The 16,250-nt window shown below is 39.0% G+C and overlaps 1 protein-coding gene across 7 annotated transcripts in view; it reads left to right on the top strand.

The window, feature by feature from the left end:
- The window catches only part of RASAL2 (RAS protein activator like 2), a 414,753-nt gene that overhangs the window by 200,797 nt on the left and 197,706 nt on the right, over nucleotides 1-16,250 (top strand). For all 7 annotated transcript variants that reach the window (XM_088845306.1, XM_088845310.1, XM_088845305.1 and 4 more), the window contains exon 2: nucleotides 2,405-2,532. In XM_088845306.1, coding sequence (XP_088701432.1) covers nucleotides 2,405-2,532 — 128 coding nt within the window. The remainder of the gene's footprint in view (nucleotides 1-2,404; nucleotides 2,533-16,250) is intronic.

Genomic DNA, 16,250 nt, shown 5'->3' with positions numbered 1-16,250 from the left:
AAGAACTTTTTATATATCTTGAAACATCATAAAAGCCTTCCTCAATGGATGTAATACGCACTTATAGTTAAGATATGTTTCAAGTTTTTCAATAGCCCAAATGAGCAAACAGTTCATATTAAAAAAATTTTGAAGTGATTTTTTTGGCTCTCACCCCTAAAGCAAAGGCAGAAAAGAAAAAAAAAAGCAAAAATAAACAGGACTATATCAAAATAAAAAGCTTCTGCACAGCAAAGGAAACCATCAATAAGATGAAATGGCAACCTACTGAACTGGAGAAAATATTTATAAATCATATATATGATGAGTTAATATCCAAAATATATGAAGAACTCATACAACTGAGTAAAAAACAAACAAAAAATACCCACAGCAGTCTGATTGAAAAATGGGCAGAGGATCTGAACACAAAATTTTCCAAAGAAACATGTAGATGGACAACACATATGTAATGTATTCAGCTTCCCTGATCATCAGAAATATGCAAATCAAAATCACAGTGAGATATTCCTCACACCAATGAGAATAGCTATTTTCTAAAAGACAAGAAATAACAAATGATGACAAAGATGTAGAGAAAACAGAAGCCTTGTTGGTAGGAATGTAAACTGGTGCAGCCAGTATGGAAAACAATTTAGAAGTTCCTCAAAAAATTAAAAATAGAACTACCATGCTGCTGCTGCTGCTAAGTTGCTTCAGTTGTGTCCAACCCTGTGTGACCCCATAGACAACAGCCCACCAGGCACCTCTGTCCCTGGGATTCTCCGGGCAAGAATACTGGAGTGGGTTGCCATTTCTGTCTCCAGTGCATGAGAGTGAAAAGTGAAAGTGAAGTCGCTCAGTCGTGTCCGACTCTTCGCAACCCATGGACTGTAGCCTGCCCGGCTCCTCCATCCATGGGATTTTCCAGGCAAGAGTACTGGAGTGGGTTGCCATTTCCTTTTCCATACAGCCCACCAATTTCGCTTGTGGATATTTATCCAAAGAACATGAAAACACTAATTGGAAAAGCTATATGCATCCTTGTGGTCATTGTGTCATTATTTACAATAGTCATGAAATGGAAACAATCCAAGTGCCCATTGGTAGATGAATACCATACTACTCTGCCATTGAAAAAGAAATGAACTCTTATCATTTATGATAACATAGACCTTGAAGGTATTATGCTAAATATAATAAGTCAGAGAAAAACAAATACTGTGTGATGTCACTTACGTGTGGAATCTAAAATAAAACAAAACTCACAAGTACAGAGAACAGCGTGATGATCTCCAAGAGGATGGTGGGTGAGATGGGTGAAGGGGGTCAAGGGATACTAACTTCTACTTATAATAAGCATGTGAATGTCATCTGCAGCATGGCAAATACAGTATTGTAGTGGATATTTGAAAGTTGCCAGGAGAGTAAAAGTTCTCATCAAAAGAAAAAAGATTTTCTAACTTATTATGGTGACGGATGGTATTCAGACTTGTTAGGATCATCATTCTGCAGTGTATACAAATATTGACTCATTATGTTATACACTTGAAAATAATATAGTGTTACATGTCAATCATATCTCAATAAAAGAAAAAAAATACCATAGGAGATGAGACTTCTAGAAGAGTCGAAACATTTAACTTTGATATTATATTGTATGCCTCCACCTTTAAGAGACTTGATGGTAATGTTTAGATCATCTCTGTTTTTAGGATCTTACTGGCCTCTAGTGGTAATATGATGCTATAGTTTAACCAGTTCTATAATTTTACAACTGACCAAAAATAAAGCCATTTTGAAGATGTAGGCTGTCAATAACTTCACTCTTTCAATTCAAGCTCAGCAGTACTCTTGAGCGTACACGCAGCAAGCAGCATCTTCTTCCGAAAGATACCTATCCTTTGTTCTTGTCTCTGAGTCACCCCCACCTCTTTCTTTTGAAAGATAACTGGTTTTGCCCTATGAACTGATCTCCCATTGCCAGCTTCCCTGGTGGCTCAGATGGCAAAGTGTCTGCCTGCAATGCAGGAGACCCGGATTCGATCCCTGGGTTGGGGAGATCCCCTGGAGAAGGAAATGGCAACCCACCCTAGTACTCTTGCCTGGAAAATCCCATGGACGAAGGAGCCTGGTAGGCTACCATTTTTTAGTGCACGTACACTGGTGATTACCGTGTCAGATTTGTACTAACAATTCTTCCCAAAGTGTTTCAGCCCTCGTTTTTTGCAGACTACAGGGCAAAATCTTCCCTCTGTCAAAAACTGTTTATATTTTTCTTCAGAGGAATTTTAAGTTTTCAACTTAACCATTTAAGTTTATGTTTAGACCAGCTTCCTTGATTTTGAAGCATCTTCCGTTTGAAATGTGAATTTACCAAGCATGGTAGTGATTTGTCACTTTTGTTTTTGTGTCTGTCACGCAGATGTGAAAGGGCCACCTACCCACCGTCTGTCTTGTGGCCAGTCACCCTACACTGACACGACCACATGGGCGCGGAAGTACTGCATCCTCACAGACAGCCAGCTGGTGTTGCTCGACAAGGAGAAGGAGGTGAGGCTGCAAGTTACTGGGAAGAGCTACTTCCCTTTTCTGACCAAATTCCTAAAATAGTCCAGTTTTAAATTTGCATCTTGATGAGTTACACTTATGAAAATGGAGGCTTTATGAATGGAGAATCTTAAGTGGTTCCAAAGCACTGCCAGTGTCATCATGATGAATACGTGATTGTCATGAAGCAGTGACTTCAACAGGACTGGGCTGGATATTCACTATGGAATAGTGAAAGAGATACTGAGTTGAGTAATTTGTAATGAGAATGGGTTGGATTGTGTAGGCCTGGCCCTGAAATTATATCAATCTAGCTATTAGAAGGGCTTCCCTCGCAGCTCAGATGATAAAGAATCCACCTGCAATGCAGGAGACCTCGGTTCGATCCCTGAGTTGGGAAGATTCCCTGGAGGAGAGCATGGCAACCCATTCCATTCTTGCCTGGAGAATCCCCGCGAACAGAGGAGCCTGGTGGGCTATAGTCCATGGGGTCACCCAGAGTCGGACATGACTGAGCAACTAAGCCCAGCACAGCTATTAGAAATTATATCAATCTTGCTTCTTACAAGTAACAAATGGCACAGTCAGCAGATTAATTGAAAGAAGTTTAATGAAGGGAGTGTACAGAGGCATGGCAGCAAAAGGGACCCACCAGAGGGTGATAAAGTACACATTAAAGCAGTTATCACCCTGGACCTTCAGTGCAATGTAAAGAAGCAGTTTTTCTGGAACCCAGAGAACTGTAGTTGCACAAGAGGGCCGATGACAGTAGCTATGGCTGTACACAAGAAAACACAACCTCTACCAAAACAAAAATGGCCAGCAGGGAGGAAGCACTGGAGAACAAACACGCCTGCTCTCTTTTCCTGCTTTCTGATTTCTTGCCAGTTACCTACTGGTCAAACCTAACTTAAAGCCAAAGGAAAAGATTGCTTTTGATGTGTTCCAGAAATCTGTTTCCTAAAGCACAGCAAGGGAGAGAAGGGCAAAGAATAGATCTGGAGAGACAGAATGTACTAAATATAGACATTGAGTTCTGGGTAAATTTTCTGTGCTTCTAAGTAAAAAAACCCTTGAACTTACATATATACCATTATTACTTTACTCCTCAAACTGTTACAGTGTGCAAATTCTTCCACATCCAATGATTTGTTTGCCTCTTGGTGATTTATCAGATGGTTGACTTGGTAGGGCCAGAAAACCATCTTGCTCCCAACCTCCACAGCGTAAAAAAATGATGAGTATGATCTTGACAAGAAGAGGGATAATGGGGAGGTAAAGAGAAGAAGGGATCTCATTCAATGAAGGAGAAAGATTAATTGCCAAAAACATATATAAATAATTAGAAAGCTGTTAAGTAGAATATTAATTCCATAAGTCATCCCTCCAGAAAAGTGAATTCAGTTGAAGCAAAGCACAAAAAATACATTTCTTAATTCTTATCTGTGGATCCCTATACCCTTTTCTCTTCTCTCTCGCCTCCCGCTCTGTACCTTTTCTTTCCCATCTCTTCTCCTACTCAGCATTCTTTAACATCGTAAAGGCAAGGTCATACCAATGAAGCAATTTTGATTTTCATCTTTTCTTTTCATAGGCGGTACTTACTTGCAAGGGCCTGGCTAATGTGCCCTCTGTGAACTTATTCTTTTTCTCTAGTCATTGGAAAATGTCCCTTTACTTTGTTACCATTTCCCTCCTTGTAACCCTTTTCCAGTATTGTAATATAATTAAAGTTGATTTTATTAAAATAATTGAATAGAGGTCAGCCCTTTCTGGAATAGGAGAGTACATGTTGTTTTGTTTCTATTAAGTAGCTACATAATAAAAATTGGTAGGGTACATATTAGAATAGAATATTTCTAATTATTCAATCTGAATAAACAGATAATTCAGAATGCCCATTTAAACCAATCTACTCACTGTGGGTGCTGATTGCAGCCATGAAATTAAAAGACGCTTACTGCTTGGAAGGAAAGTTATAACCAACCTAGATAGCATATTAAAAAGCAGAGACATTACTTTGCCAACAAAGGTCTGTCTAGTCAAGGCTATGGTTTTTCCAGTGGTCATGTATGGATGTGAGAGTTGGACTGTGAAGAAAGCTGATCGCCAAAGAATTGATGCTTTTGACCTGTGGTGTTGGAGAAGACTCTTGAGAGTCCCTTGGACTGCAAGGAGATCCAACCAGTCCATTCTATTTTTTTTTTTTTTTCTAAAAAAGAATTTTATTAAAAAAGCACAAATGCAAAGAAATGAACAGAGGAAAATTTATGCGTCGAACCTGGACTGGTCACTTATGATAATATACATGCTACAATTCCATTCTCCCCAGTCCATTCTAAAGAAGATCGGTCCTAGGTGTTCATTGGAAGGACTGATGCTAAAGCTGAAACTCCAATACTTTGGCCACCTCATGCGACGAGTTGACTCACTGGAAAAGACTCTGATGCTGGGAGGGATTGAGGGCAGGAGGAGAAGGGGACGACAGAGAATGAGATGTTTTGAATGATAACTGTGCTACAGTATTGTATTGGTTGCTACCAAACATCAACATGCTAGCCATCAAGAGTAGCCCTAGACATCTGGGGAACCCTTGTCTTCTACTCTCCATGTGACTCTGTAAATCCCTTTTCTGTCTCTGCCTTCCGCTCATCCTTTCCCACGTCTTGAAACCCTTTCACTACGCCCTCTGCAACTCATAGTCCATCATCAGTCAAATCAGCTCTTTCTTTCACCCCTTCTCTGAAGGAGTTCCTTGATTCTAGATCTCCTGAGAACCTGTAGCTTTCTGAGGACACTACCTTGTGTGAGGTCCTGTCAAGTGATGGCTGTTTTCCTCTCACGGCCTTCATACCATGCTGCATGAGGTAGGCATCCTTCTCTTTTCATGGCTGCTTCCTGTCTGTTCACCCTCTTTTCCCCTATAAAGTCCAAACTCTGAGTCTCATGTTACAGTCGTCTTCTAGCCACCCCCCCGCCAACACACACCATCATTTCTCCTCATTTCTTATTGATTTTAGCTCCTGACTCATCATCATCTCCAGCACTACTCCTGCGTTCACTTGTGAGGATCCCAGTGTCTGCAGAGATGATCCCTTCAACACACTGGCTCTAAGTTTCCAAAACACCTCTCCTCCAAGAATCTTTTCACCTCATTGCTACAGCTTCTTCACATTCTCAATTGCACGTGTCTTACTATTTGACCATCACCTGCTATCTATCTAGCTCATCCTTTTTGCCAACAATTTTTCAATCCTTTTGGGACCTATGGGCCATTGATCTTGTCACTTTTCTGTCCCTCATACCTCTGTTACCCTCTCTTCCCTCTTCATCCAGCTTGAATTCCATGATCACTTATTTTAATCTTTGCATACTATTTCCTTGCTGCCCCTGCCCCCTTTTGCATCATGTCATATTCACTTGGCAGTGTGACAGGTCAGTTAAATCCTGCTGCTCATCTATCCTGCTCTGCTTCCACACAGCATAATGTGTCTGGAGAGAATCACTCCACCACACTGACGGTCTTTAACTAATGGCTGCAAACCTCATGTGAGCCTCTAATGCTCCTTGGAAATCACAAAACATTTCCTAGTCTAATTATTGTCCAACTCTCCTGGACTCATCCTTCTCAATCTATGCGTGGTGAGGGACCAATTTTTTCCCTACCTCATCATGAATAAAAAAACACAACAATATGAATTGTGAAACAAAATGAAGTTTTAAAAAGACAAAAGTCTAAGTCCAAATTTTTTATTAGATTTAACAAAAAAAATGAAATTACAGTTCAATAATAGTCATAATATGAGAAGAAATAGAATTACAAAAATTGTACATGTTTATGGAGAGTGTGCTATAAAATGAGATGAATCTACTGGTAACTCAAAGCACACTTCTTAATTTCTATGCTGTTAAATTGTTTAAACAACTTGTACAACAAAACAGAACAGTACAGGACCTTGGACTATACTTAGCACAATCCAGAATGATTTCTGAGATAATCGTTTTACATTTCCTCATATATTCTGACTCCTTCTCTATGTTTCTCTATTACCCTCACTGACTCACTGGAAAAGACTCTGATGCTGGGAGAGATTGGGGGCAGAATGAGACGGGGATGACAGAGAATGAGATGGCTGGATGGCATCACCAACTCGATGGACATGAGTTTGAGTGAACTCCGGGAGTTGGTGGTGGACAGGGAGGCCTGGCGTGCTACGATTCATGGGGTCGCAGAGTCGGACACAACTGAGCGACTGAACTGAACTGACTGACTGATAGCTGTTATTTAGAAAATTCAGGCACTCAAGAGAACTCTGTTACTATGTCTACACATCTACCAGCAACTATTTCCTTGTACATTGATTTCCCTCTTTTCACTGTGGTTGGATTTCCCAGGGTCTGGCTGTCAGCCCCTCCCTGTGCCCATTCTTGCCTATTCAAGAATATTTCACTGGCAGTTCTCCCTTATTTCTTTTACATCTTCAACTCTTTGCTCTCTGCTAGATGGTTCCCATCAGCATGCTATTATTTCTCCCATCTTAAAAGAAAAAAATAAGCCTGCATTAATCTCAATTCTGTCTCCATTTACCATCCCTTTCTCTGCTTCTCTTCATGCAAAAACTTTAAAAAAATTCTAGCCGCTTTGTTTCTAATTCTTCTCTTCCCATTCTCTCTAAACCTATTTCGTTCACACTCTGATCTTTGTCACTTTGTGAAAATTGCACTTGTTTAGCTCACTGGTGACCTCCACATTGCTAAATTCAGTGGTCACTTCTCACATCTTGTCTTACCTGATCTTTAAGTTAGTGGCATTTAATACAGTTGACCACTCATTCCTTCTCTTAGAACCTTCTCTCTTCACATTGCCTTCCTTGATGCTGTGCTCTCTGCTCCCTGTCTCTCTGGCAGTTCCTTCTGGGTCATCTCTGGAGATTTCTCTCCTGCTGTCCAGATTTCAACAAGAGAGTGCTATGGAGTTCAGTCCATGAACTTCACTGCTTTAGGAATCTCATCCAGTCTTATAACTTCGAATAACCTCTAAAGCTGATGATCTTAATTGTATGTCTTAAGCCAACACAGCTCTTTTCTTGACTCATGTATCAACCTGCCCATTATACACCTTTACTTGGATATGACTTTGTCCCTGTTTTAAGCACATCAGGCATGTTCTACCTTGAGACCTTAGCCTTGAATTTTCTCTCAGATATTTGCATGACTCACTTTCTCACCTTCTCCAGCTCTTTGCTTGTAAATCACTTGCTCAGTATGGCTACTCTGACCAAATTACTTAAAATTGCAACCCCTCCCTGTATCTCCATTCAGAAATTCTGATCTAATTACCTGAATCTTATTTTTTTCCCCTGTAGTATTTACCACCTTCTAAAATGCTATGTAATTTATCATGCTTATTGTCTCTTTTATATAAGCTTTTGAAAACGTTAGTTGCTCAGTCGTGTCCGACTCTTTATGATACCATGGACTGTAGCCTGCCAGGCTCCTCTGTCCATGGAATTCTCCAGGCAAGAACACTGGAGTGGGTTGCCCTTTCCTAAGGCAGGGATTTTGTCTGTTTTGTTCAATACGGCACCCCTCGGTGCTTAGAACAGTTTCTGATACATACGTAAATTCTCAACAAATATTTGTTGAATGAATTTTGAAAAAGCCAAATTAATAAACTTTTAATTCCTGAATATCCATTTTTTAAAATTTAAGTTTGAAAGGAGCCCAACCTTCTGTCTTTTCTTTTTTATGTGATAAGTCTTCTCTCAACAATAGGTGTAATAACGTGTTTTTTTTTCTAAGACTAGATAATAAAGGTGAAAAATCCATAAGATACTTTTCTGTTGTTGAAATTCCAATCTTTATTTATTGAGCACCTATTGGGTGTGCAGTATTGTTACAAAAATGCAGTTTTCTTAGGAACACATTCAGGTAAATTAAAAGTTAAAACCCATTTCAAACTAGGAACAGAGATGGTGGCTGCACACCATCATGAATGTACTAAATGTTACTGAATTACTTGCTTTACGATGGTTAATTTTATGGTACATTAATTTTATCTTAATGCAATTTTTAAGAGGATTATAATATTACCACAAGGGAAAGATTAAGATATTGTCTTGGATAGTATATGGTTTAAAGTGGAGAATAGCAAAAAAAAGGATTTACAGAGAACTTTACAACTGAGTCATGTGTTTAGGGACAAACAGAAGCTCACTTGGAGGAAAGATGGGAAGGATATTCCATGTACATATAAAGATGCAAAGTCAAGAAACATTTCACATCTCTGACAAACTGCAAAATGTTCAGAATTCTTGGAATATAATTTGCAAGAGGAAGATGGATAGCTGGCAACAGGTGAAGAATAAAGTTCTTTAAAGGCCATGCAAAGGAATTTAGACTTTATTCTGGAAATGATTTGGATCATGGAAAGGTATTTAACAGGACAATGACATCACATTTGCTTCTTAGAAAAGGAACTCTGTTGATCATGTTGAAAATTGAGTGAAAGGGATTGGAAGGAAATAGATGAGTTATGTTACTGCAATAGACCAGGTAAGGGGTGACAATTTTACAGAAACAGTTTAATGTCTTGAGACAGGTGTGTTCTACCATTATTAAGTAGGAAAGACGGGATTAAATCTTTAGGATAAGAAAATGTTAAGGCATAGTTATACCTGCTACTTGAATTTTATTTAACATTCTGTTAATTTCATCGTAGGAAAAGATTAGAAATCTTTTTTTTTTTTTTTAGTGGAAGAACCTGAATACACTGTTACTCTTTTACATTCCACCCACACGATCATGAGGAATATAACTCTTATACTTGGAGTTTTGTGTTGAACAATTCACAATTCCTTGAAACAAGGAGTTTAAAGAATTCCCTGCCAAAATTGTCCTAAAAAGCTGTTTTAAACCTTAATCAACTAACTAATCATGGGGGTGTTTATTGCTGTGTTAATAAGATCAAGTGAGAGGGTTCTGTAAGGGTTTAAACTGAATCCTTAGCCAGACACTGTTGGTATGTGGGAGGATTATATTAGTCTAGTATCACTCATGTATTCAGTGTGTGGGATCTCTTAATGCTCTCTGTTAACTCTGCATGTTTCCTGTCAGCAGTGGAAACAGGATGGGGAGGGATGTACATGGGAAGCGCGCTGAATACACGAAGTTACCCGATTGGGAAGGTAGTAGAAGGATAGACCTGGGCAGAATACTGAGAGAGAAGTCAGCCAGGAATATCACCTTGAGAAATGATTCACTGATTCAGTAAATTGCTTCATGCAAATTGTGCCAAACAAACATTGCTTATGTGTTATGAAATACACTTCCCTGCCTGGATGCCAGGATAGGCCCCAGCTGGCTTGGCACCAGCATGGTTCAAAGAGGACGTAGGAGGCCATTTTAATTCCATTTTGCTTGCAAGAGATAAGACCAAGTAAACTAGAGAGAGATTAAGGAGCTGAGGGAAATGGTAGAGAAGACAATCATGACCCACCCCCCACCCCCCACCCCCCGGAGTGCAACCAATACAGAAGTACAAAAGAAAGCTTAATTTCTGAGTTTCTTTCTTTTGGCAGTAACAAGCCATTAAGAATGGCTTCTTTTTCCTTCATTCAAACTCTACTTTCTGTATCTGGAATTTTAAAAGCTGGGATGCTAGTGTAAAGGCTTCTAAGTAGTAGTAATGCATTTTCAAAATATTTTAAAAATATTTTTCTTCCTTTCAGAAAGCAGTATTTACACTCAGATATATTGATGAAAATAGCAGTTAGGCTTTGTGCAAATAACTAAAATCAAGTGTTATTTGTCTTGGAGTAAACTACCCATGGCATATTTCATTCAGAGCTGCTTTTAAGTTATTCAACAGATACATAATGTACCCCTGTATGTGAATTCACTGTTCAGAGTTCCAGAGAATAAAACGCAATTCTTTCCTCTCTCCCCAGTACCGAATTTAGTTGTGGGAATAGGATAAATAATTTTAAAATGACATTTAATAAATAGCACAAGTAAACTGGATAGACTAAAAGAAAGTAATCTATTTATTCTAAAGGACTATAGTCTGTTGTCATTAAGATGCTGTTGGCAATGGCCAATTACCAAAGGAAGCTTAAGAAAGGAAGGGGGTCAGAGTTATGTGTTATGAATATTAATCTGTGGGATGTATTGGAGGAGGGAAAGATAGGAAGGAGACAGACCAATTAAGAGACCACTATTCCTCTGATCTAAAATCTTGAATGGTTTCCCAGTGCTTCCTGAATTATGCATGGCCTGGTATTAAAGCCCTCCCATGTGGTTATAATATATTTTGGTATTCTCTCCCACTTCTCTGCCTTAAGAGGCTAAATTGACTAACTCCAGGTTCCAAAAGTAAAAAAAAAAATAGTATGTTTACCAACTTCTTGGATGATGTTATATTTTTTCATTTGCCTAAAATGGCCCCCATGTCTACCTATCAAATATTCATTTATTCATTTGTGAGTTGTAACTATTTCAGGGTTTGAGAATCGGCTGGTAAGTAAAGCTGTTAACTTATGTGGAATCAGCTGCACAGATGAATAATTATGATCCCACGTATAAGTACAGTGGCAGAGAAAGACCTGTTAGTGGAGAAATCTCAGATGATCCCATGTGTAAGTACAGTGGCAGAGAAAGACCTGTTAGTGGAGAAATCTCAGATGATCCCATGTATAAGTACAGTGGCAGAGAAAGACCTGTTAGTGGAGAAATCTCAGATGATCCCACGTATAAGTACAGTGGCAGAGAAAGACCTGTTAGTGGAGAAATCTCAGATGATCCCACGTGTAAGTACAGTGGCAGAGAAAGACCTGTTAGTGGAGAAATCTCAGATGATCCCATGTGTAAGTACAGTGGCAGAGAAAGACCTGTTAGTGGAGAAATCTCAGATGATCCCATGTATAAGTACAGTGGCAGAGAAAGACCTGTTAGTGGAGAAATCTCAGATGATCCCACGTATAAGTACAGTGGCAGAGAAAGACCTGTTAGTGGAGAAATCTCAGATGATCCCATGTGTAAGTACAGTGGCAGAGAAAGACCTGTTAGTGGAGAAATCTCAGATGTGCCCTAACCTGCCCTAGGGGATTGATAGAAGGGAAGGTTCCTGAAGAGGCAATGCCTGTCCTGGCAGGTATGGAATAGAGAAGCAACTGAGAAAAAAAATCTTTCAGACTGAGACAGCAAACTCAGCAAAGGCACTGAACTACAACATAGGGAATACGTTAGGGAAACGCAAGCAAATTGGTGTTCCTGGAATGTAAAGTGCGAAGCTGAATACCCAAACAGTGGCCAGATTGTGGAAAACCTGGTATACTATATCAGGCACCTTGTACTTACTCTGTAAGATAGTAGTTTTAAGACAGTTTTAGCAGAACAACCCTTTCTTTGTAGAAAAGCTTACATAGAAGCCCTGTACAGCAGGTAAACTCCAGATTAGAGTGTGGTTGTTGAAGCAGAGAGGCGAAGAACCTGACTCATTTGAAAGGACCCTGATGCTGGGAGGGATTGAGGGCAGGAGGAGATGGGGACGACGGAGGATGAGATGGCTGGATGGCATCACTGACTCAATGGGCATGAGTTTGAATAAAGTCCAGGAGTTGGTGATGGACAGGGAGGCCTGGCGTGCTTCAGTCCGTGGGGTCGCAAAGGGTCAGACACAACTGAGTGACTGAACTGAACTGAAGCAGAGCGGCGCCCTCCTTGTCACATCCACATACGAGCATACCATCTCTTCTTTGAAAACCACTGCAAAGGAAAGCAACTTAAGGCATTAAGCCTCAGAAAGACATGGTTATGACTGCATTTTTGAAATACTCTGTTAACCCACATACAGGATAGATTTAAGGGGCAGAATATCACCAACAAAGAGACCATATTAGTAGTTTAGATAAGAGAGAATCGGAGGCTTTTGGCCCCAGCTGTGATGGAGTAACTGGTACAAGACTAGCCCTCCCATTGCACACAACACAAGACTGGACCAAGAAATACACATAGCAGCTATTTTTCAAACATTGGACAACAGGCAGCCAAAGACAGTGGTGGTCACCACTCTCCTTGAAGAAAACGAAATGTCAGAAGATGCACAATATAAGCCAAGAGAGGTTGAAAGAAAGATAAAAATTTCTCTCATGTTATAGAACCTGAAAGATACCCAATTTTTAGAGTAATTCAGTATACAAGTAAATGTGAACTAGTAAGCTAAATTAGGACAACTGGAATGGAAAAAATTGTTTTTTTAAAGCTGTCTTTTTTAAAACTAGTTTTCTTTGGCTGTATGGCTGAGATCTGTAAAACTCTTGCTTAGTTCATTTGAAGATACTTGAAATACTATACCTCTAACTTTTAAGAAACAGGTCAATATCTTTAAAAGGATAATTTATGTAGGAAGCAAATCAATGGTGTTGTAAAAGGAAATGATTCTTAAGAAACACGTTTAGAATAAAAGTAAATACTAGTCTCCCTTATATTGAGTCAGAAATAAAATGCCGTAAACTTAAGAGCGGTGTTGTGAATAAAATCATTCATCATATTTTAAGTTGCAACTGTGGAAAAAGAAAAGCCTGCATTGAAACTTTGAGAATATAATTATGAGTGACATTTAGGCCCAAATAAGATGCTTGATATATTTTATTTATTCTCTTCTTAGATATGATACACATAAAGTATGTGATAATGGAAACCATGTCTTTCTTCTTCCTGGTTATGGCCTTTATGAATTTCCACAGAAAAGATTGTAGGTCATTCCCTCCTAAAATATAAAAAATAACTCTTTTTTTTCTCTGTGGCTTAGGTCTTCATTAATTCAGATAATAGGCATTTTTGGGGAACTATTGCAAAAATAGTTATGTGTATTTAGGTTCATCTGTTTGTTCAAAAATCCGAACTACTTCCCCCCACCCCCCCGCCCCAATTTACCTCCATTCTGTCCTAAGGCAGGTAGAGGATACATTTTTACCTTCCCTACTAGGAGGGGCTTATTTAACCTCTGGGTGCTACTCTTTTAATTATTTAAGTAGAGATCATTTCCATCCTGAAAGGGGCAGATGTCTTAGATTACTGTTCGTAAAGTTTTCTATTACAGAACTTTTGGAAGAGTTAATGTCTTTACTGACGCTATTATTTGATATCCCCTTATGTTTTATTTTATTTTATTTTTTGTAAAATGATTATAATTTTATTTTTTTTCTTTTTTTTCTTTTTATTTTTTCCAATTTTATTTATTTATTTTTTTCAAGTTGAACAGACTAAATTTCTTTAAACAAACTTACTTATACTCCAGAGTCCTTTAAAAACTTAATAGCATTTATACATTGAAGGTATTTGATTTTCTTGTAACTAGCACTTCAAATGCAACAAGCATTTGAAGCAACAAGCATTTGACCCAACAAGTAAAACTTTCTACAGTTCATAACTTTTATAAATAAAATAAATGTACAGTGAATAAGTTCTCTGAAATATTTCAATATTTCTGCAGGTTTAGTAACATCGTAAAATACATTTCAACTAAAATTCACAAATCTAAAAACCTGTTAGGCATTTTTAGGCGTTTTAAGATGGAAATGAAGACCAATGTTACATCGTAATATGCCAGTTACAAATAGTACTTCAAATAGCAAATACTACAGTTTGTCCCAAACTTAAAAACTATTCATGAACTCAACACTGAACTATTGATGGCTATGAGAATTGTTTCCTAGCCTTTTTGAAAATTTCAACCCATTTACGTTTAAGGTAATTATTGATAAGTACGATCCCGTAGCCATTTTCTTTATTGCTTTGGGTTCAAGTTTATACAGTCTTTCTGTGTATCCTGTCTATAGAAGATCCTTTAGCATTTGTTGGAGAGCTGGTTTGGTGATGCTGAATTCCCTCAGCTTTTGCTTGTCTGTAAAGCTTTTGATTTCTCCCTCATATTTGAATGAGATCCTTGCTGGGTATAGTAATCTGGGCTGTAGGGTATTTTCTTTCATCACTTTAAGTATGTCTTGCCACTCCCTTCTGGCCTGAAGAGTTTCTGTTGAAAGATCAGCTGTTATCCTTATGGGAATCCCCTTATGTGTTATTTGCTGCTTTTCCCTTGCTGCTTTTAATATTTGTTCTTTGTGTTTGATCTTTGTTAATTTGATTAATATGTGTCTTGGAGTATTTCGCCTTGGGTTTATCCTGTTTGGGACTCTCTGGGTTTCTTGGACTTGGGTGATTATTTCTTTCCCTATTTTAGGGAAGTTTTCAACTATTATCTCCTCAAGTAGTCTCTCATGGTCTTTCTTTTTGTCTTCTTCTTCTGGGACTCCTATGATTCGAATGTTGGAGCGTTTAACATTGTCCCAGAGGTCTCTAATATCGTCCTCATTTCTTTTAATTCGTTTTTCTTTTTTCCTTTCTGTTTCATTTATTTCTACAATTCTATCTTCTAGTTCGCTTATCCTGTCTTCTGCCTCTGTTATTCTACTGTTTGTTCCCTCCAGAGTGTTTCTGATCTCCCCCTTATGTTTTAGAATTTTACTTTTCTTAATTCCACTAGCAGTAACTGTCGTTATGGCAATGAAGAAACAGGGAATTTTTAGTCTTATAAAGTGTGAAAATTTTCAGTCCTTATGAAGACATGGACTGTGAAGAAAGCTGATTGCCGAAGAATTGATGCTTTTGAACTGTGGTGTTGGAGAAGACTCTTGAGAGTCCCTTGTACTGCAAGGAGATCCAACCAGTCCATTCTGAGGGAGATCGATCCTGGGTGTTCATTGGAAGGACTGATGCTAAAGCTGAAACTGCAATACTTTGGCCACCTCATGCGACGAGTTGACTCACTGGAAAAGACTCTGATGCTGGGAAAGGTTGGGGGCGGGAGGAGAAGGGGACAACAGAGAATGAGATGGCTGGATGGCATCACCAACTCTGTGGACATGAGTTTGAGTGAGCTCCGGGAGTTGGTGATGGACAGGGAGGCCTGGCGTGCTGTGATTCATGGGGTCGCGGAGAGTCGGACACGACTGAGCGACTGAACTGAACTGAACTGAATGCAGAGAAAACCTCCTTTGGTTTCGTCCCCTTGACCCAGTCATAGAACTTGAATTACTGAGGCAAAGCAGGAAGCAGATACACTTAAACTCATATCTGTCCCAGTTTTGCTGGATCAAGTGATGTGCGCGTAGTAATCACCTGGAGAAATAAATTATTCCTCATCTGTAAAAAGGGGGTAATAAAAATAGCTCCCTCATAATGTCAGGCATGTAAATTCCTTAGCCTTGTGCATGGTAGGAACCTAATGCTAGTCATTATTGAAATTTGTTTAAAAATGTCTATATTGGAGCCATAAGAATTAGAGACTATGATTAATTGTTGCCGAATTGGTTGCCTCCACCCACACCGGGGTCCTAATCTAGGCCAAGGGGTCTTGGTCGAGGAGGTTCTTTTTCCACTCAGATTCACACAACCAATAATAGCAAAACTGGTGCTGAGAATAGAATGGCACATAGTTTATTCAGTGACCAAAGAAATAGACACTTGTGAGAATTTAGTTCGCAAATCAACTTCCCACCCTCATTCAGGTGGAGACACTGTTTTTATAGAAGGGTTGAGGTAAAAAGGACAGAATTGAGTAAAGAGGGGGGGAATATTCATGAGATATCTGAGAACGAGGGTGTGGTTTGTACACAGAACTGAGGCGGCATCCCTTTTCAGTCCTTATATGGATTTTTTCC

Source organism: Moschus berezovskii, chromosome 17 (assembly GCF_049115385.1).
Source record: "Moschus berezovskii isolate FMDL1 chromosome 17, NW_MosBer_1.0, whole genome shotgun sequence".
NCBI classification, from domain to species: domain Eukaryota; kingdom Metazoa; phylum Chordata; class Mammalia; order Artiodactyla; family Moschidae; genus Moschus; species Moschus berezovskii.
Note: the sequence above shows the minus strand (reverse complement) of the source record. Positions and strands in the feature narration are given on the sequence as shown.